Raw genomic sequence first — 20,929 nt, 5'->3', positions numbered from 1 at the left:
TACATTGTATAACCCATAGGTTCAAGTTTTTGCTGTTTTTAAATCATCTCTAGGCAGAATCCACTGAAATCCTGAGACACAAGGCTTATTTAGACTGTTTAAACATGTACAAAGAGACTAGAAAACACCAAATAATTGACTTTAAAGAACATGTCATGAGGTTAAATGGACTGTAAGATTCAATCAGTGGTGTGAAACATCAGAAACCACTCTTGTAACCATGGCACAGCAACTTTTATTCATACTGTGTAAATACATCTAAGCATTCAAGTTCAACCCCAGAGAAAAGCCAGCCCAGCCTGTCAGCGTCCTTCATGGCTCCTAAAACCAGCACACAGATTAATTCGCTTTATACAGACTGTTGTTTCTGTGAGTCTGTCAGCAGCGGGGCTTCTCCTCCTCCGTGCTCGTCCGGCTGACGAAGAGTCTTTTGAGGAACATGAGCTGCAGGTACCCCGAGGTGACGATGAGGAGGCTGAGGGCCGTGGACCACCAGCTGATGTAGGAAGAGTTGGACAGAAGCAGGTAGTAGTCGGCGCTCTTCCTCATGCGGCTGAAGCTGTAGAAGCGAAACACGTGGAACACAGAGTTCTCCACTCTGTGACACGATTGCTGCAAAAACAAAAGACAAACACTCCAGCTGTCATTATCAGAACAAATACCACTCTTACTGCTGACTCTCCGACTTTATAACCAGGACCTGAAATATAAATACAGAGACAGTTAAATTACCTCCATACTTTACCATAAACACAATGATTACAGGCATTATAATCACTCATTTTAGAACTGGGAATATCAGAGGGAGACAGACGTCCTTTAATGTCTGTGGAGACAGTTTCTTAGACTCAGCAGTGATTCACCAGGCTGCATGGAAATATGAAAACAATCTAATATAATGTTTGGTAAAGGTTTAAACATCAGAGAAGAAATGACGGATAAAAAGGCTACAGCAGAAAAAATTACACTTTACAATGAAACAGCCACTCACTTTTCATTTTAAACAGTGTGCATCATCCATCCATCCTTCCATCCATGCATCCATTAATGCATTCATCCATCAATTTACTCATGCATCCATCTGTGCATCAATCTTTGCATCCATTTACTCATGCATCCATCCATCCATTCATGCATCATCCATTTATCCATGCATCCATCTGTGCATCCATCCTTCCATCCATGCATCTATCAATGCATTCATCCATCCATTTACTCATGCATCCATCTGTGCATCCATCTATGCATCCATCTGTGCATCCATCCATCCATCCATCCATCCATCCATCCATCTGTGCATCCATCCATCCATCCATCCATTTATCCATGCATCCATCCAACCATCCATCCATTCATGCATCTATCAATGCATTCATCCATCAATTTACTCATGCATCCATCCATGCATCCATCCATCCATCCATGCATTTATCCATGCATCCATCCAACCATCCATCCATTCATGCATCTATCAATGCATTCATCCATCAATTTACTCATGCATCCATCCATCCATTCATCCATCCATCCATCCATCCATCCATCCATTCATTCATCCATCCATCCATTTATCCATCCAACCATCCATTTGTGCATCCATCCATCCATCCATCCATCCATCCATCCATGCATGCATCCATCCATCCATCCATCCATCCATCTCTGCATCCATCCATCCATACATCCATACATCAATCTATTTATCTGTGCATCCATCCATGCATCTGTCAATCTAACTGTTCATTCATCCATCCACCCATCCATCTGTCTGTCTGTCCATCCATTCTCATTTTGAGGCATCACTTACTGTGCTGTGAAAAAGTACTGTCCACCTCTCTGATTTCTGTTTTTTACTTGGTCACACATTAGTGTTTCAGGTCATCAAACAAATTGTAATATTAGACAAAGACAACCTGAGTAAATAAAAAGGTCAGTTTCTAAATGATGATTTCTTTAATAAGGAGAAAAGCCATCCAAACCTACCTGGTTGTATGTGGAAAATGTCATCACCCCCTAAACCTAAAAACTGGTTGTTCCATCTTTTATGCATTTGTTATAACTGTTGAGTCTTTACATCACTGTGGAGGAATGTTGTCCCACTCTTCTGTGCAGAATTGTTGTAATTCATCTACATTGGAGGGTTTCAGCAGGAACGACCTGTGTAAGGTCATGCCACAGCATCTAAATCAGATTTAAGTCCAGACTTTGACTAGACCACTTCAGAACCTTCATTTAGTTTTTAGTTCATTCAGAGGTGGACTTGCCGGTGTGTTTGGGATCACTGTCCTGTTCCATAACCCAAGTGTGTTTGAGCTTGAGGTCATGAACTGATGGCCGGACATTCTCCTTCTGGATTTTCTGGTAGAGAGCAGAATTCATGGTTCTAGTGGTCCAGGTCCAGGTCCAGACCATCACTCTACCACCCCCATGCGTGACTGCTGGTCTGATGTTCTTTTGGTGAAATGCTGAGTTAGTTTTACTCTAGGTGGATCAGGACACACACCTTCCACAGAGTTAAACTTTTTTCTAGTCAAACAGAATATTTTCCCAGAAGTCTTGAGGATCATCAGGATGTTTTTAGTCAAATGTGAAACAAGCTTTTGTGTTCTTTTTGGTTAGCAGTGGTTTTGGCCTTGGAACTCTCCCATGATGCCATTGTTGCCCAGTCTTATTGTTGAGTCATGAACTCTGACCTTAACTGAGACAGTGAGGCCTGCAGGTCTTTAGATGTTGTTCTGGGTTCTTCTGGGACCTCCTGGATGAGTCGTCTATGCACCTTGGAGTTATTTTGGTCGGCAATCACTCCTGGGAAGGTTTACCTCTGTCTCCAGTTTTCTCCATTTGTGGTTGCGGTGTTTATCTGTGCGTACCTCGATGAAGCTCAGTGTGTTGTTGTGTTTATTTGTGCGTACCTCGATGAAGCTCAGTGTGTTGTTGTGTTTATTTGTGCGTACCTCGATGAAGCTCAGTGTGTTGTTGTGTTTATTTGTGCGTACCTCGATGAAGCTCAGTGTGTTTATTTGTGCGTACCTCGATGAAGCTCAGTGTGTTGTTGTGTTTATTTGTGCGTACCTCGATGAAGCTCAGTGTGTTGTTATGTTTATTTGTGCGTACCTCGATGAAGCTCAGTGTGTTTATTTGTGCGTACCTCGATGAAGCTCAGTGTGTTGTTGTGTTTATTTGTGCGTACCTCGATGAAGCTCAGTGTGTTGTTGTGTTTATTTGTGTGTACCTCGATGAAACTCAATGTGTTGTTGTGTTTATTTGTGTGTACCTCAACGAAGCTCAGTGTGTTGTCGTGTTTATTTGTCTGTACCTCGATGAAGCTCAGTGTGTTGTTCAGCTCTGCGTTTGCCTCCTCCCTCTTCTTCTTCTCCTCCTCTTTCTGATTGGCCTGATCCTGGAATCCATCGTAGTAAACGCCGAAGCTCATGAAGACCTGCATGGAGCCGAAACGGTTGTGGAAGTTGCTGAAGCACATCTGATAGAAACCTGCAGAGACGTTCGACAAAAAAAACAATAGATCAAAACTCAGAGGTGGCACACAGGGATTTATTTGGATGATTTGATCTGTTCTCGTGCTTCACAGAGTTTTGATTTCTGTCTCTACTCATACTCCATTTCAAATCAGAGGGAAATATTTGGATTTTTACCACATTAGATTTGTCACCAGTGGTTATTTCCACCTCTTGTACATTTTTGACAACATTCCTCATGATTTAAAGATTTTAGGAACCAAAACAATTCAATCAAATAATGAAGAAAACCATCACTGAATTTATAAAGAATAAAAATAATATTCACAGTCTGATGCAAAAATATTTGAAAATTAAACAAAAAACAGACATCACCTTACAGTAAAGTCCTGTTTATTATTAGTGCATGAAAAATATTTAATTAAAAAAAATGATAGAAGAAAATATTTTCTCAACTTTATGCTTAAACTGCAACCTTTACTTGTCGAGTCATACAGTATAACAAAAGCTGTCGACTCAGCTTATCCTTGTCTTTTTTTGGGTAGGAACGTCTTTAACGTGGTCAAAACTCTGCCACATTTTTTTTCAATATTTATTTTTTGAGCTTTTATGCTTTTATCGAGAGGTCAGTGGATGGAATCTGAAACGTACCACTGGGCCATCTGCAACACATATAACCAACATTTTTCATATGTGCAGAAGTTTTAGGTATGTTTGGGCCAAAAATAGAGGCTGGAGTCAGGTATACATGTGGCGAGTGAGCCACCTGACAGCACCATGGAGCAGGAAGGAGGACCAACACAACCCCGTTTGTGCTCTGGGTGTCTTACATATTACCACGGGCAATGAAAAATAAAGTCAGCAGAAAACCATCAGTGGTCTCTGATCTTATTAACAGGGGTGAAAAGGCCAAAATAAAAGAGCTGCCGTCAAGCTTGACCTTAGCTGCCATGTGGCCCACGTGTGTTGGTGTGTCAAGATTGACAATGGGACCAACCCCCACTTTGGGTGGTGGCACATTGGGCCCTGTAATGAATCCTTAGCGTCCTACATGCCTTAAACTGACTGACTGACATGACTATGTCTGTTTTTTTCCTGCTAGTGTGAGCAATCCATAACCTGAAGACCTAAAAACCAGTGCTGCTCAAACAGTCCTGCAAAATGAGGTTGTCGCATACAGGTGCAGCTCAAAAACAGTAGAATATCATGAAAAAGCTAATTCTTTCCTGAAGTGAAAAGTACTCCATCTTTTCTGGCTGATAAGAGGACTGTAGCTCAGCTAACATGAAATTGGAAAAATGTATATGGGAAATACTGTCAAGCATTGTCTGACAGTCAGCTACCTGTCTCTTTGGCCTCAAAGCTGATCTGACCCTTCGCCTCATCGGCCGTGGAAACCAACAGACCGCTGGGAGCGTTCACAGCGACTGACAGGTGTCTGTCATGGCCGACTCCTGTCACCCACTGAACCTGCAGAGACAGACGGAGCAGAAACCACAGAGCATGATGAATACTATGAAGACGAGAATAAGATAAAGCAGCGGTTTTCAAACTTTTCTGCCCAAGGCACACCTGAGGTTAAGCCAAAATCTCACACCATATTCATATTGATACAAAATAGACTTGAAATAATGTTACAGTCAAGGCCGTCCATAAGGGGGGACAATGGGGAGAGCTTTCTGGGGCCTAGCCAACTGGGGGATCATGGAGGTCAACAAAACCATAGTCTGTTGTAACGTTCAGCTATAATAACCAAAATATTTAACCCAAATAACAACCATTCTTCTCAAAACAACAAAAAACTGTTTTATTTATTTATGCTTTGGTGCGATATAGCCTTCTTAAAAATGTAGTCCCCTGAAAACAAAATGACATTTTTATTGGTAATGTTAATGTGGATGGAGACACTGAACTGAATGAGAGGAAAGTAACGTCAGCTTCAAAGCTAGGTCATAATGTGAGCAAACATCAGGATGCTGGAAAATAAAGTAGAAGATACTGAAACAACTTTAATTGAGAAGAACTTAATTGTGAATAAGACAACAAATATGTTGACATGGCAAAAATGAGCAAAAAATGGCCAAACATGGGCAAAAGTGGGCAAAAAGTGACCAACATCAAAAGTGGGCAGAATTTGGCAAAAAGTGGTTAAAAGTGGGTTAAAAGTTGCAAAAACGGGATGAAAGGGGCACAAAGGTGGTAAAAAGGGCTTAACGTTGCAAAAAAAAAAAAAAAAAACTGGTAAAGAGTGGTTCAGTGTGACGAAAAAATGAAGCAAAATTGCAAAAAAAGTCAAGTCAGTCAAGTCAAGTCAAAGTATATTTATATAGCACATTTGAAAAAATAACCTTGACTAACCAAAGTGCTTTACAGGCTTGAAAAGTTAACCTGAAATGCCAGATGGATTTGTTTCATGCATCCATCTGGAAAACCTTCCATAGATGGTGTTTGGGAAAGGACAGAGCCTCTGTCTGTCACATCTTAACTGGACAATCAGAGCAACAAAACGTGACAATTAGAAAACAACTCACTGCTGTTCTTTGTTCTTCTTTTAACGAAGAAACGTCATCAAGTTCTGATAAAACTGATGTTTTAGCAGCATCCATGCTAATCTCTCCCGCCATAATGCAAACCGGTCTCTTGTCACTGCTTGCTTATGTCATGACTCCGCTATACCCAGAAGTACTGCCTCTTACTCCTGATTGGTTCTGTCACTTTCTAACCAGGCCCAAACTGTTCAGATGGGAGCTTTGCAAGATGGATTCACCAGTGAGAAACACGGAAATGGGTCACTCCATCTGCTTTACAAGGTTAGCAAAAAGTAGCCAAAGTAAAAAATGGGTGAAAATTGGCAAAAGTAGCCATATGATAGGTTAAAAGCTGTAAAATGGGTTGAATGTAGCAAAAGGTGGCAAAAAAGGGTCAAAGGTTTTTCATGGGAACAGGTTTTCATGAAGGATATCTCTGTACTTTGCTCCTGACTAGGCTCCTTGTCCCTGCTGCTGAAAAACACCCCCACAGCATGATGCTGCCACCACCATGCTTCACTGTTGGGATGGTGCTGGGCAGGTGATGGTGTTTCTGTCCCCCTCCCCAGATGTGCCTCTGAGCTCTGCAGCTCTGCAGTTCCGTTGACCTCAAGGCTTGGTTTTTGCTCTGATATCATTGTCGGCTGTGAGGCCTTCTATAGAGAGGTGTGTGCCTTTAGAATCATGTCCAATCGGGTTAATTTAGCACAGGTGGACTCCAGCAAACATCTCAGAGAAATGGAGGAACCTGAGCTACATTTACAGATGTTGTAAAGGTTCTGAATACTTCTGTCAGTGTAATATATCAGTTTTTAATTCTCCATAAATTTGCAAAAAATCTAAAATTCTGTTTGCACTTTGTCATGGCCTGGTAATGAGTGTAGATTAATGAGAATACAAATTTTTTTTGGCTGTAGCATCAGGCTGAAACAAAAAATAAAAGGGATGCTCTCTGAATGCATTGTACTTTAAAGTCTAACATGTCTTGGCAATTTCCAATAAAGCTCTGATATTTAATTGTCCGTCCAGATGACTTTGTAATAATTATTCTGAATTGGAGCCACATTTAAAGTGTAAAATCCTCCAAGCTTTAACATAGAAATATTTTTATCACGGATGTTTATTGTTATGGTGAATCTCAGATTTTAAACAGACTTTCAGAGTTGTTTGCTGTCAGATTAATAGAACCTTTCATGAATTAAGTTCCTCGAGTTTCTCACCATGAAGTTGAGGTAGAAAGTTTCTCCATGGTGAGCGAAGTGCCAGAAACACTCCAACCCTGACGCTCGAAGCACCACGGCGAAGTCGTACTGGTCAGCCCCCCAGAACAGCTCCTGGTCTGTGATGTTAGGGTGAGGGTCCGTCAGGGGCCCGCCGTGAACGAGGCCCCCGAATACGAGAATGAAAAACACAGAGGAAATCCCGTAAAACATGTCTGATAGAACTGAGAGGTGCTCTCTAAATGAACGTTTCTGAGGAGAGATCAGAAATGATTAACTGGTTCAGAACGGATCAGTGGGAAAACTGGTCTGTCCTCACAGGTGGACTCACTCTGATAAAGAGAAATAACTCTACAGCCTGCAGAGAAAACACTCAGGGAAGGATTTAAGGGAAAGTCTGATCACACAGAGGCAAAACTGTGCAATGATGGCAAAGAAAGAAGAAGCAGCTCCAATTTACACTCTGAACCATCTCACTCAGTCTCATTCAAAAGGTGGAAAAAAGAAGCACAATCCAAGCAAAGAGCACTTCTCAGCACACGAGAAAGTCCTGCTAGAATCTTTCAGGCAGGGCAGCGTCAGCGTACAGACCAGGATGAGCATGTTTCAGAGTCTGCCATAAACAGAAGCATAAAAACAAATTTACTGTTCAACAGAACGAAAATGAAGGTGATCCTCCATGTTAAGCTCATCCTGAGACGGCTAAGGCATGAAAGTATGTCAGCTCAGTCGATCTCAGGCCAGGAAAGGCTTTGTGATCTGTGGAGTATTTAAATATCAGATCAAAATTATCAGGAAAAAAAATAATAAAGCCAGGTAGATGTTTTACAGAGGTAGAGAACACAAGGATTTATTCCGAGGTCTTAAAATAGAAATAATTCACAAAAAGGAAAATGTTTGTTTGTGTGAAAACTCAGGAGGGAAACTTTGAAACTCCGGTGATGCAAAATGAAATGTTACAACAAGGAGATAAAAACGGCAGCATACAGAAATAATATAAATAAGCAAATAAAAGACTGAAATTAAAACATCTTTGCATCAACTTTTAAATGAAGATCATTCCAGATCATAAATATCAAATATTAAGGATTTTTCCCCCAGGAATTTAACCCTTTTAATGCCAGTGCAAGTGCAAAAAAATGATGTTTGTAATGTAAAACTACAAAAAAATGAAATATTTATCATAAACTTCATAGAAATTTTATATCATTGTGAGGGATTATCACGGCCCTGAATGCTAATGAGCAACACATTTAGTTTTTACGCATTTATATTATTTTTCAGATTTTAATTATTGTTATTGTGAGAGTTTAAGTGGACACCATACATTAAAAAAAAAATACCATACATAAAAAAATCACTCTTTTTGCACTGATGTTTAGTCAGATCAGAAGTGATCATAAACATGGAATATTGAGTAATTTAACCCTTTAAATGCCAGTTAGAGTGCAACCTGCTGCTATGTAAAAAAACACAAAAATGAAATCTTTTTGTACGGTGGCAAAAAAGGATGTTAACCCTTTGAAATTATTCAGTTTTCTACATTATTTGGTCATCAATCATGATCTGATCGGCATCTATATCACAATCATAGAAAAACCCAATGAGATTACTCTAACACCACACCATTAACTATAATATTTAAAGTCTTTATTGAACACTAGGGCTGGGCAATTATTCACAAATTAGATTAAACTGCAATATGGCCTGCTGCAATTTTCAAATTGCACAAGGTGCAATATTTCTTTATCCTGAAATTTGTGTCAAAATACCGGTTTCAAACTTTTTTTTGCAGCAGAGCCGTTATGCATTACATATCATGCAATCATTCTAGAGGCATATTTTCAGAATATTGTGCAAAAAAATCAAATTTTCTTCATTTTTTTTTGTGTTTTTCCTGTTAAATATGACAGTTTTAAAAAATGGTCAAACCCTTTAATACAGCAGTTCATAGCCAGTTTGCAAAATGAGTCAAAATCATCACAATAGATATTTTTAAAGATTTTTCAGCCCTAGTTTAGTCTTTTATTGTGTTTGTTATAGTTTAGAATGAATTATTGTCTGTTTTTGTTGGAAAATGCACAAGATGAGGAACTTGAGAAATAATCGCGTATTAAAATCACAATCACAATATTGGGAAAAAAATGCAATTAGATTATGTTCCCTAATGATCCAGCCCAACTGAACACAGCTACTAAACATTCACAGCACTGCTGGAAAATTTCAAAGGGTTCACAGGGTTTGTTGCCACTATTCACTACATGCAAACTGAATTTCTTTGAAGGGGATTATCACTGCCTTGATTGTGTTAATAATGAGCAACAAATTTATTTTTTCTGCATTACTGTTTAAATGTTAAGATTGTGATAAAGTGCTATAAAAGTGTCCATAAAGAAAACAAGAAAAAAAAAAAATCATGCCAGTCATTTGAAAATGTCTGACATTTGGTGTTCAACAGGAAAAAAACTGCAAGTTTGAAGCAAAGACTCCAGAATGAAAGCCGAACATCATAAATGCATGTTTTCACGGTGATGACAGGAGGATCAAAAATGTAGTTTTAATGGGTTTCAATGGGACGTTTTTGGACACCAACAGCCTGAGTGGGTACTAAAAGTCTACAGAGCTCATCAATGATTTTATATTATGATTATAATTATTTTTTACTGTTCTTTTTCTCCTTATTATTAGTAGTAGTATTACATGATTATTGACCCATTATGTAAATTTCGAAATTCTATTGAGAAAAACGTACCCTCTGAAATGATGTTGTTGGCATTAACACAGTCAGAATAATCAAAAAGAAAACCAAAAAAGACCAAAAAAGCCACAAAATGTCCCAGAGCACCCTTTAAGAGTTAAATAAAGACAAAAAGGAAAGATCATTTATACATTTCATTTCCACATTGTAGTTTTACGCTGATGCACACAGCACTGATCAGCTCCACAGTTTTTAAAACATTCACAACAGCAGCAGTTTACAGATATTTAAGAAAAAACAAGATCTGATTAAATGGTTTGTGAAATACAATTTATAGTCAGTAAATGCTTTGAGTAAATCAAGCACCTTTATACCAAATAAAAAAAACATTCAGAGAGTGTTTTCAGTCTGATTTATGTGGAGATCTTTTAGCACATTCAGCAGCATTACACTCCAGTCTGAGGGGAAATCAGGGACACACAATATAATCAGCTTGACATGCTGGATGTGGACTTTCTCTGAGCTCAGACTTTCTGATTGCAGCTGGGCACACTCCTGGAAAAGTGGGCGATTAGTGTCAAGTGATGCTCTTCCTGCAGAAAGAGGAACAATCACCACCTGTCAGATTAAAACGATGATGAGGGCATTAACACCACACTGCTGCAGCACTAAAAATGAAAAAAAGCTGCAGTGTTTCTTTTATTTCTAATGTGGAAATTTCCCAGGGTGCAGCTCTTAAACTTTAACCAGAATAATCAGGAACTGTTTTAGGTCTGATAACTTCTACACCACAAAAATGTAGAAATAACTTTCATATTTGGCTAAACTAGAGCCAAATACATTTATTAAAGTGATTTAATCAGCTACATGTCTATAGATGATGCATAAAGACTCAGTATTATTGAGTGTTTGGTTGTAAAATCAGCCGTGTCAAACAGACTGTGGACATTATGACCAAACATCATAACGATGGTTTTCTGGGATGCTGTGCTCTTGTCGTCCTCTTTTTTTTTTACAGTGGGGATGAGGTAAGGCTCTCTGAGGTGATGCTTACAGTAAATCTATGTGTTACTGCTTAATATTGAGGCATTAAACAAAACCCTACAATTCTAGAAGCTTCCATAGACGTATTTTTCAAGCTGGAGATGTGCATAATGCTCATGGAGAACATTCCAACATAACTATGACAAAAGCAATGGCTCTCTACGCTGATTTTAAGCTGTAACTCTGAGTTCACTCATTTACCATAGTGATGTTGTAGCTGAGATTAAAGTAGGGATGTTCTGAGGCAAATAATTCAGTATAAAACTGAACATAAATGAATAATGCCTCATTGCACTGTCAGGACACTCAAATATGAACTGATGTAATCAAGCTGACTTTGCTGCTGATGCCCACTCTGGTCACGTCCAGTTAAAAGACAGTGTTGCAACCGCTCCTCATGAGCTCTTTGCTTCCCTATTGGCCAGCTCCCACCTGTAGAGATGAACACCGGGCCCCCTGCTCTGGGGTTCTGCAGCAGAGCTTGGAGCCGTTCCCTCTGGCTCAGAGACAAACCTTGAGGTCGAGATAAACTCAGAGGTGGTGATGGCTGTGCAGCTGGAGTCGTAAAAACTCCTCTGTGGGACGTTTCAGTGACAGCTCATCACACGGAGAACTCAGCCCCGCCCTTCCAGGTGTGCCTAGGCGGGAGAGTTGGTAGTTTGAGTCCAGCGAAGGGGCTGATCCACAGCAGAGACGGCTGACCTCCAAACACTGACCTAAGCCCCGCCCACCGAGTCTGGCGCTCCCATGTCGGCTTCTCGTTCTTCAGACGTTCGATCTCCTGAAGCAAACACAGACATGACTCATGGTCACACACCAAGAGGAAGCCTCTAAGGTCAAAACAAGGAGTGTCCACTAGAGGCCACAGCAGCAGGAGAGCTGTCTTAATACAACGCTTTAGATCAGCTGTTTCTCTGTATTGCAGTGATTCATTTACTCCTTTTACTTCAGGTAATATGTGAAAAGATCCCTCTGTGGTTGTTAAATATGTTTGTAAAACTTCATAGTGTATTTTAAAATGAGATCAAGGTACCTTGGCTGTCTTATTTAACCCTTGGGGATGGTTTTAATATTAGTCTCACTCCAGCTGCTGAGGGCAAAAAATGCACTTTTCATTTAGTAGCTATAAAAATGTTAAATAATAGTTACTCTTCTTTTGTTGAGCTATTTTTCTGCCGTACATCATTATAGATAAATTGTTTATTAATTTTTTAAAACAAGATTTTAACCCTTTGGATACTAGTTTTTTGTCATGACGCTACCCTATTTTGGATGGAAACCCTGCCCCCCAAAAAAACAGAAAAATGACTTATTTTCAATATTCTACACATAAAGTACATTTTTGTGTTTAATTATATAGTGTGTTTATACATCATCAATAAGAAGTAACAATGATTTTTATGCATTTTTATTTTTTTTTGCAATTTTAAATACTCACTCTTAAACTGCTAAGTGCAAAAAATGCACTTTTCATACAGAAGCTATATAAAAAAATTATACATTCATATTTAATTCTACTTGATTTGAGCTAATGTTTCACCTCCAACTGACCTAATTATTGATATCAAATATTTGTTAATTTTAAAGATTTTAACCCTTTGAATGCCACTTTTTCGTCAGGATGCCACCATATGTTTTGATGAAAAAAAAAAACTGAAAAATGAATTATTTTCAACATACTACATGCAAAGTCAATTTTTTTGTTTTGAATTATTACAGCCTGGTATATACCAATGATAAGCAGAAACATTGGTTCCTATGCATTATTATGTTTTGTATGTTTAGCATTTTTCTCCTTCATATGTTCATCAAAATGACACCAACTGGTGGAGAGTAGTAAACATGATCAAATCCAAGGGAAATGCCCAAATTAACAACCAGATAATATAATAAAATGCATTTATTATGCTTTAATAGTGAGATAAAAAAAATGTCAGTTTGAATGGGTTCCAATGGGGCATTTTTTGCTCTCAACATAAAAATACACAATCTTGAAAAAATTCATGCCATATACATGAAAAAAGCCAAAATGATCAAAACACGAAGAATGAGAAGAACGTAAAATGCGCACAACCTCCCCTAAGGGTTAATCTAGTTTGATTCTAACATCTATAAACCATTATTCTATTTTAATGTGATAAATTTACTCCATATAGCCCTCAACTTTGATGTAATGTCTTATAAACTGTTTAAGTGTTGGATACGTTCACTTTATGAAGCGTTAATGGAAATAACTTCAGTATTTAACCAAATAGAAATCAGGTTAATTTACAAATGCTGCTTTATTTAATCTGTGATAAATTTCAGTGGATTTCATAGATTTTTGGTCTTTCACCTATAGGGGACAATATATAAAACATAATCTTGTCACCTCAGATATTACTATACTGTATTGTAGATCTGCTAAAATATAAAGTTTTAATTTTCCTTTAATGTCAGAAGAAGGAGAATAAAGTAGAGGTTAGTTTATTTTCATCACTCACTGAATGCTTATATCTACAGGAATAATCCAGCTTTATCTTGTTTTTTATTAACCTACTTTTACGGCTCCAAACATTTTAATAAACATATTCCATCAGCTGAGGATCTGGACTGACAGCAGTGAACATCATCCAGGTAGGGTTATTAAAATGACAGCACTTTTCAGCTGAAATAAAGCTGTTTACTCTTTACTGATTTCGGCCACTCAGCAGCTGGAACTGCGGAGACTCATGCTACCTGTGACGTCACATGACCATCCTCTAGAGTCCACCCACCGAGTTAGGGTGTGTGGAAACAAACTTTTTTGAGGGTTACTGTACAAACCATGTCAAACTGTACGCAATCAATCTGGACCCCTGGTGGAAACGCAACTTTTAGTAACCAAACGGCTAACATCACTCTGACTTCATCCAGCCTGTGATACAAACCGCCTCTGTACACACTTCAACAGTCTGAGTGTCACTGATTTTAATAAAGGGAGCGCTAGAGTGCGTCCTCACCGTCTCATCGTTGCAGATGGAGTGCACCTGAGTGCAGAACATGACGGCTGTGAAGGTGAGGAAGAGGAGGGCCTCCATGCAGAGGAAGATCATCAGCATCATCGTCACTGGGGGAGAGAAATCACTGCACTCTGCACTCAGAAAAACAAGACAACAGCCTCAGTTAATTTAAAGAAAGCAGAGCAGAGTGAAGGTTTGATGAAGACAGTCTGCTAGGACTCACCCCCCCACTGGACTCTGATACAGGTGATGAACTGATATCCACAGAGAGCCAGAGCATGGCCGGAGATCATGGCAATGTACATCTGCAGACAGAAGCAGACATATTCACATATAACATATCCTCTTCACTCTAGTTTTATTATACAGTGTCAGCATCTTACAGGATTTTAGCTGCACATTTGGACCAGTTTGAGTCTGCTCATTTGTCAACAGTGTGGACTGCCTAATAAGAAACACTGAAGAAGTCAGAAAAAATAATTATCATGAAAGTAAAAAGCTCAGCTTCTTTGAGAGGAGTTTGGAAACTGGAATGTCTTCTTCAGCTGGAAGCTGTGAAATGTGGTGTGTTAACACGGTTGGGGATTAAGAAGCTCCTTTCACACATAAACTACAACATTAGGAAGTTTCTACTCTGATATTTTCAGGATCTTGCCTTTCACACATGCATCTGACAAAAGCAGTTTGTCTATGCTGGACTAAAAATTTCACAGCAGGGCTGAAGGGAAAGGTCACCTTAGAGTCATGGTGGAGGATTCAGACTCCTGCAGCCTGATAGAGTAAAAGCTCAGTGACTTGCTGTGCATGTGTGAAAGAGGCTACGAGTACATTTAGGTGCAGCTACTGAGCTCTAAATACTATTCTGACTAAAAACTGAAGCACTACAGCAGCACGGAACACAAACTAATCTAATCACACAGATTAGTCACCATTACCGCTTCCTCAGCCTGCAGATGGAGACTGAAAGGTTTCAAAGATAAGACATTATAAACAAAACATTAAAGAGAAGGGAGAGCTGCTGTGTCTATTTTTAGCCTTTTTAGTGTTGAAGAAGAAAAAAATGACATCATAATAAACAGACTCACAGTGAAGAGGACAAAGAAGCGCTGGTTTTTCTCCCCCACGCAGTTGTTGACCCAGGGACAGTGATGGTCCATCTTACGGATACAACGCTTACAGATACTGAGGAAGAAGAACAATGAGAGCAAGAATGAAAACTAGTAGTAGGAGTTATTTCAGTTTACAAGGATAATAACAAGAGCAATACAAAGAGTAAAGGGTGAAAAATTATTAAAAATTGAAGAAAAAGCAAATGAAACTCTTAGACAAATATCAGACTGAATTTTCAGGTTAAGTGGAGTTGTTGAATGACTTTGCCGCTGTTTTGTGTGAACTCTGACCTGCAGTGATGAGCACGCTCAGGTTTGATGCTGCAGCATTTTGGACATTTGTAGATCACCTCCCCCGGCTTCAGCTGCAGACTCTCCATGTATTTTTTCGTGGCATTTCCTTTCGGGACGGCTCCCTGAGGAGAAAAAGCACAAGATTGTTAATTACAGGCTCCAGTTTGTCCCCATTTATAAAAACCATGATCATCTGTAATATTTATTCAAACAGTGAACGGGCGGAGAAGTTTGTGGTTTATCCGTTTATTTAGGTCTGTGTGCTAACTCAAATGAGTGCATATTGATGTGCAAGGAATACAACCTTGAGAGGGCATTTTAAAAACAGTCGTGCTAACTTTGACATCATTCCTCTCAGTTTGTAAGAGAAGTTTGTGTAGCTAACATAGCAAAAGCAATGCTCACAAAGCAGCAAAAACTGAGTTAGCTTTATCGGTTTTTTCTACTGTTCATGTTGCTTAAGTTAACCTAGCTATAGATAACATGGCTAATGTAGCTAATTTAAATAACAGCAAAAACAAAGCTCACAAAGTAGCTATGTAATGTATGTACCTACGTTATCTACAAAACTAAGTTCACTTTAGCTATGTTTGCTAAAGTGTACAATGGCTAAAGCTAGCTTAGCTATAGATAACATAGCTATATGTCTAATATAGCTAAACTAGCAAAAGAGAGGCTCACAAAGCAGTTATGTGAGCTACGTACCTATGTTATCTACAAACTAAGTTCACTTTAGCTATGTTTGCTAAAGCGCACTATGGCTAAGACAAGCTTAGCTATAGATAGCATAGCTACATGTTATCTACAAACTAAGTTTGCTATAGCAAGGTTTGCATAAGTGCTAAAGCTAACTTAGCTACAGATAACATTGCTACTGCAGCAAATGAAGCTCACAAGGCAGGTATATTAGCAACGTACATATGTTATCTACAAAACTGAGTTTGCTTTAGCTCTGTTTGCTAAAGCTCACATTGCTAAAACTAACTTAGCTATAGATAACCTAGCTAGGTAGCTAAATAGCAAAAGCCAAGCCTACAAAGCAGCTATGTAAGCTACGTAACTCTACAAAACTAAGTTCACTTTAGCTACTATTGCTAAAGCTTACCTTTCATGTAGCTACTTCTAAAACAGGTCTGTACATAAATTAACCCCAAATTCGACCTCTGACAAGAGAGAGCTAAATCTACATCACGACTGATGCTATGGATTTTAGGACAAAAGAAACAACCATTAATAACAGCAAAGATGGTCAACACATGTATGCTTGAACCAATTAAGGAGGCTGTTATGGTTGTGAAAATCCCTAACAGTTTGACTGAGTGATCGGAGCTATAAAAAGTATCACACATAATGTATATCATGAAATATCTCAAAAAAATTCCTTTATCAGAAACTGGTCCCCAATCCAAACCAACTGAATAGCCCTGATCTCCATAAATCCCTGGTCCTCCTCACCGGGTCTGTCAGCATGGTACGGAGATGTGAGGCCAGCGCCAGCACAGCCAGGCTGTTGAAGATCACCCCGTTGAGGACGGCGAACCAGAAGCTCCTGGAGGGCAGCAGCATGACGAAGGTGACCACGAAGTCCGCGAAGAAGACCAGGGACCAGGTGATGAAGGCACAGACCATGCCGCAGCAGTCCTGGATGAACCAGAGACGATTCGGAGACGCACTGTTGGATCTCTTCTCCACCTCCTCCTCTTCCTCCCTGTCCAGCAGGGGGCGCTGCTGCTCCACATCTCTCAGCCTGTGACCTGAGGACATTCTGCACCTGAGGGGGGAACAGAGGAGGAATTATTGATAGACAGATGGACAGGTAGGTTAATCTTTGCTGGATGGTGGGGGTCTGGTGCACCTGGACAGATCTCTAATCAAGATCTGGTTCATCTTTTAGCTGAACCGTGCATTACCCTGGCTTTTGCTGTGTCTTGTGAAACCAGATCATTACACAGAAAAAAAAATTAGCACTTTAAATAAGGCTTAACATTTTGTTTGAATGTATATTTCCAATAAAATGTGCCGAGTTCCCAAAGGAAAGCAAAAGGAGAAACTGAAGCATTACTCCCTGATAAAATACACTTTTAAAAAGTCCAGTTTGGGATAAGTTAGTCAGGATTATCAATACTTACTTGGAGGGTGATGTAATGTTCTTCACAGCATCATCTCTCCTCCAGCTGCTCCATCCTCAGTGTTTTACCTCCAGTTCACAACGCTGCAGACATAAAAATGACATTTATTAGGTGTACAGAGTTCTTTGGATAACATAAATACACTTCTTAACTTTGAGTTTTTGCTCAAGCAAATCAAAGACAAATTTCTGTCTCTGCATAAAAGTAAATATGTTCTTTGGTTCTTTTCTAAATAATTTATTGTATCAGTAGAATCTCCAAGATAGCCAAATGGAAAACTGAGAATAATACAGGTAAGATAATGCAAGTACTGTATGCTAAAAACAACAGATGTTTGACTTTTCTTCTGCTTTGTGTGCAGAGGATAATTTCTTTTGGTTCTGAATGTTGACAGAATAAAACGTTATCCTTGTAGCATAATTGCCTAAGTCCTGTTTTAAGGTTTTCAGGGAAACTACTTGTTATACTAAAGTCTGAACTTAAAACTCCGGTGCTCCATTTTTTCCATTGCTTTACTCACTCCTTACCAGGACAAGGTGAGCAAAATGAGCACTTTTTAGGAGATCATTCCTTCAGACAGCTTTGTTTTAGAGCCATGGAGACAACTTTGAATTTGATTGCAGAGATCTTGGAATAAATGTTTATGTTTTCATTCTGCTACTGTCTCTTCTCGACCTTAATGACAGTATTAGTACAGACTAACTGACTTTACCCCACTCTCCCCTACACTAACACATTATCATTGTTTTGGTTTGGATAATAAATCTGATGTTAGTGCTAGAAACTGGCTAGTAGAGTATTAGCACTCATCTGCTGACTTTGACACAGATTGTTATCATTTATACTCATGGTAGCTGGCTGTACATTCATGTCAGATCTCTGCACTGCTGTATAAATATCTACACCAGTTAGCTCGTCTAGCTACACACATTAGCATAACAAACCTAGCACTCACAAATCTGCTTCTATATTCACTTCATGTAAATGCTCCAACGCAAATCATGTCCGGTTCCATTTATAAAGACGATATCACCACAAAAGTATAACAGCTGGGCAGGAATGGCTACATTAGCTGACCAGCTTTAGTTAGCGATGCTACGTTAAAATAGGTGTTCTGGTCTTAGGGGTGTCCATGTTAACTGGTGACTTCCTGCCATATGCTTATCATAGTTATACCACTTTAAAGTCTACACAGTTGTCTCTTATATCGTTTTTTAAATAGCTGAATATAAATGGTGGGGAAAATTTCACATCATAATGTTAAACTAAAACAAGAGGCATTTGCAAAGGCGGGTCCACCCGGAAGTCACCTTTCAGTACGGTCGCTAGTTGCATCAGAACACCAGGTAGCATCTGCTGTCAAATCTTCAGTCAGTGTTACGAGTTATCTCGTTCCCATGTTTTATAACCTACACGTTCGTATTTTAAAGCAACAAATGTTTGACTTTTGGTACCTTTTACAGCAAAAAACCCTAAAACAACTGAGTTTGAAGGCACCATTTTTAAGCGACAATCAGATTCACAACATTTCCACGCGCTGACAGTTGTTTTAAATCCCTGAAAGTTCCGTTTTTTACGCTATATTTATTAACACCATAAGCCTAACAACTCACCTATAGACCTGTACACAAATAAATTCCTTTGGTCTTTTTTATCCCAAGTATTCATCCAATCTTGTGTTGATTTTGAGTATTCCGGAAGTTGAAGGTAGCAGTGGTGCCCTTCTTCTTCGCCTGTTTTTATTTTTTATTTTTTCGCAAACAACTGTAAGTGTGGTAGCGCCGTCTAATGTACAAGACGAGGCCAACTGACTAGGTCCCTTCTACAGAAGAGGAATAAGGCCACAAAAATATTTTAAAACATGCCTTTTTGATTTTAGGGGGAAAAAAATCTGAATTCTGAGATTAAAGACGAAATTCTGACCTTTTTTCTCAGTAAAAAATGTTCAAACATTTATGAAAACCCTGACTTTAATCCCAGAATTCTGACCTTTTCCCTGATTTCTGATGTTCTTCTCAGAATAGAAAAAAATCTTGAAAATAAAAAACGTCAGTGGCCCCAATCCCCTCCCATTTTCTTCTTTCCCCTGAATTGATAATATTTTCAGAAATACATTTAAAATGATACATTTCCGGTGTTTCTGAAGAGGATCTAAATGTCTAGAATCATTACAAATTATGTCTATATGCTCTGTACAGCAGTGAGTGCATGGAACTGTATGAAATACCCTTTAGCACATGACATTTAATGGTCAGCTGGTGGATTAAGTTTCAGAATATTATCCTCCGACCTGCTCTGTGTGTATGTTCTTCTGATTTATATTTGGTTTTCATTCTAACACTTTAAAACTATCTAAACATATCTCAGACATTCAGTTTAATAAAGTTAAAAACAAAGGGCAGAGGACAAAAAACACATACAAATTAAACGGACAGCAAATCCACCAATGTTGGGTGGCAGTGAGGGCAAATCTGTCAGCATGAGAACACACCAAAATCAAATGTTTTGAGAAAAGCTGTTAAAAGCTGGTTTACACGGGACCAAAAACCTCTTCCAATGGGTCATCCTGATCATATTTTGACCAAAGGTAGAAATGCGTGTGAAGCGTCACCTTTAAGCCTTTTCAGTGAAAAAACAGCACAGATACTCTGGTTTAGTCTAAATGTTTATTATTGGTTATTTCAGTGGGATTTAAATAAGGCACATTCACATCATCTTTACACATTCAACCAGAAATAAAAACAGTGGTACAAAAATAATTAAGACTTCTGATTGGGTTTGACATCTTTTTAGTTTAAATTAGACACAAAAACGCTGCTCTCCTGAAAACTACGAATGTCTACATGAATCAGAAAATTAGTAATGTGAAAAAAACTCAAAGAAGAGTTTAAACTGACGCTGCATTTTTACTGAAACACAGGAAGTGAAAAAGACCCTAGCTGTTCCTTTAGACTGATATAGGTTTATTCTATTGTTAAAATGCGATCTGCTGCTAAAGTTAATTTTGTCTGTAGCTCTTCTTTGTTTGCTAATTTCTCTCATCGATATGCCTGAAGGCTGAGGACGATATCAGCTCAGAGAAAAATCAGCCTACGCTCGTTTAAAATGTGGGACAACAACCTGACATGTTTAACATCACCTATAAAAATGTTTTATTGAACATAAGATGCAGAAAACAATGATGGGGTGATTCTGACATATCAGTCATCTTACTGTGTTCTGCCTTTAAAATAACCTGAATTTGGTTATCACATGTGAAATAAGGACTTCAAATAAACTTCTAAGTCTTATCTGGAGCTGCAGCAGAAAACAAAAGCCCCGCTAACTATGCCTTCAATTGTTTCAGAGTTTGATTTTAAATGACAGGGAATTAAAATTTGAAAAACACCAGGCCAACTCTTACTTATAGTGTAAGAAGTTAGAGCGAGCTCATTTAGAAAATTCCTAGAA

The 20,929-nt window shown here is 38.8% G+C and overlaps 2 protein-coding genes across 2 annotated transcripts; both read right to left on the bottom strand.

Annotated features, from left to right (window-relative positions):
- Positions 1 to 219: 219 nt before the first annotated feature.
- tmed6 (transmembrane p24 trafficking protein 6) lies at positions 220 to 7,498 on the bottom strand. Its single transcript, XM_041796163.1, has 4 exons — positions 7,225 to 7,498; positions 4,820 to 4,946; positions 3,317 to 3,492; positions 220 to 612 (listed from the first exon to the last, which is right to left on the bottom strand). Exons 1-4 carry the CDS (start codon positions 7,435 to 7,437, stop codon positions 379 to 381), a joined length of 750 nt encoding a protein of 249 aa, XP_041652097.1. The 5' UTR covers positions 7,438 to 7,498; the 3' UTR covers positions 220 to 378.
- Positions 7,499 to 9,086: 1,588 nt separating this feature from the next.
- LOC121514465 (palmitoyltransferase ZDHHC7-like) lies at positions 9,087 to 19,210 on the bottom strand. The gene is made up of 8 exons (XM_041794578.1): positions 19,093 to 19,210; positions 17,480 to 17,562; positions 16,806 to 17,121; positions 15,348 to 15,472; positions 15,033 to 15,129; positions 14,171 to 14,252; positions 13,948 to 14,078; positions 9,087 to 11,747 (listed from the first exon to the last, which is right to left on the bottom strand). The coding sequence occupies exons 3-8, from the start codon at positions 17,112 to 17,114 to the stop codon at positions 11,568 to 11,570; spliced, it is 924 nt and encodes a 307-aa protein (XP_041650512.1). The 5' UTR covers positions 17,115 to 17,121; positions 17,480 to 17,562; positions 19,093 to 19,210; the 3' UTR covers positions 9,087 to 11,567.
- Between the last annotated feature and the right edge of the window lie 1,719 nt (positions 19,211 to 20,929).

Source organism: Cheilinus undulatus, linkage group 9 (genome assembly GCF_018320785.1).
Source record: "Cheilinus undulatus linkage group 9, ASM1832078v1, whole genome shotgun sequence".
In the NCBI taxonomy this organism is placed as follows: domain Eukaryota; kingdom Metazoa; phylum Chordata; class Actinopteri; order Labriformes; family Labridae; genus Cheilinus; species Cheilinus undulatus.
The sequence above is the reverse complement of the archived record's forward strand: the minus strand, read 5'-3'. Positions and strand labels throughout refer to the sequence as shown.

Coding starts and splice junctions, on each gene's coding strand:
- LOC121514465 (XM_041794578.1), bottom strand. CDS start 17,114: ATGTCCTCAGGTCACAGGCTGAGAGATGTGGAGCAGCAGCGCCCCCTG. Junction 14,253..15,032: donor GCTTCTTTGTCCTCTTCACT/GTGAGTCTGTTT, acceptor TTCTGTCTGCAG/ATGTACATTGCCATGATCTC. Junction 11,748..13,947: donor CCATCTGCAACGATGAGACG/GTGAGGACGCAC, acceptor TGTTTGCTTCAG/GAGATCGAACGTCTGAAGAA.
- tmed6 (XM_041796163.1), bottom strand. CDS start 7,437: ATGTTTTACGGGATTTCCTCTGTGTTTTTCATTCTCGTATTCGGGGGC. Junction 3,493..4,819: donor CTTTGAGGCCAAAGAGACAG/GTAGCTGACTGT, acceptor ACGTCTCTGCAG/GTTTCTATCAGATGTGCTTC. Junction 613..3,316: donor ACACACTGAGCTTCATCGAG/GTACAGACAAAT, acceptor TTGTTTTTGCAG/CAATCGTGTCACAGAGTGGA.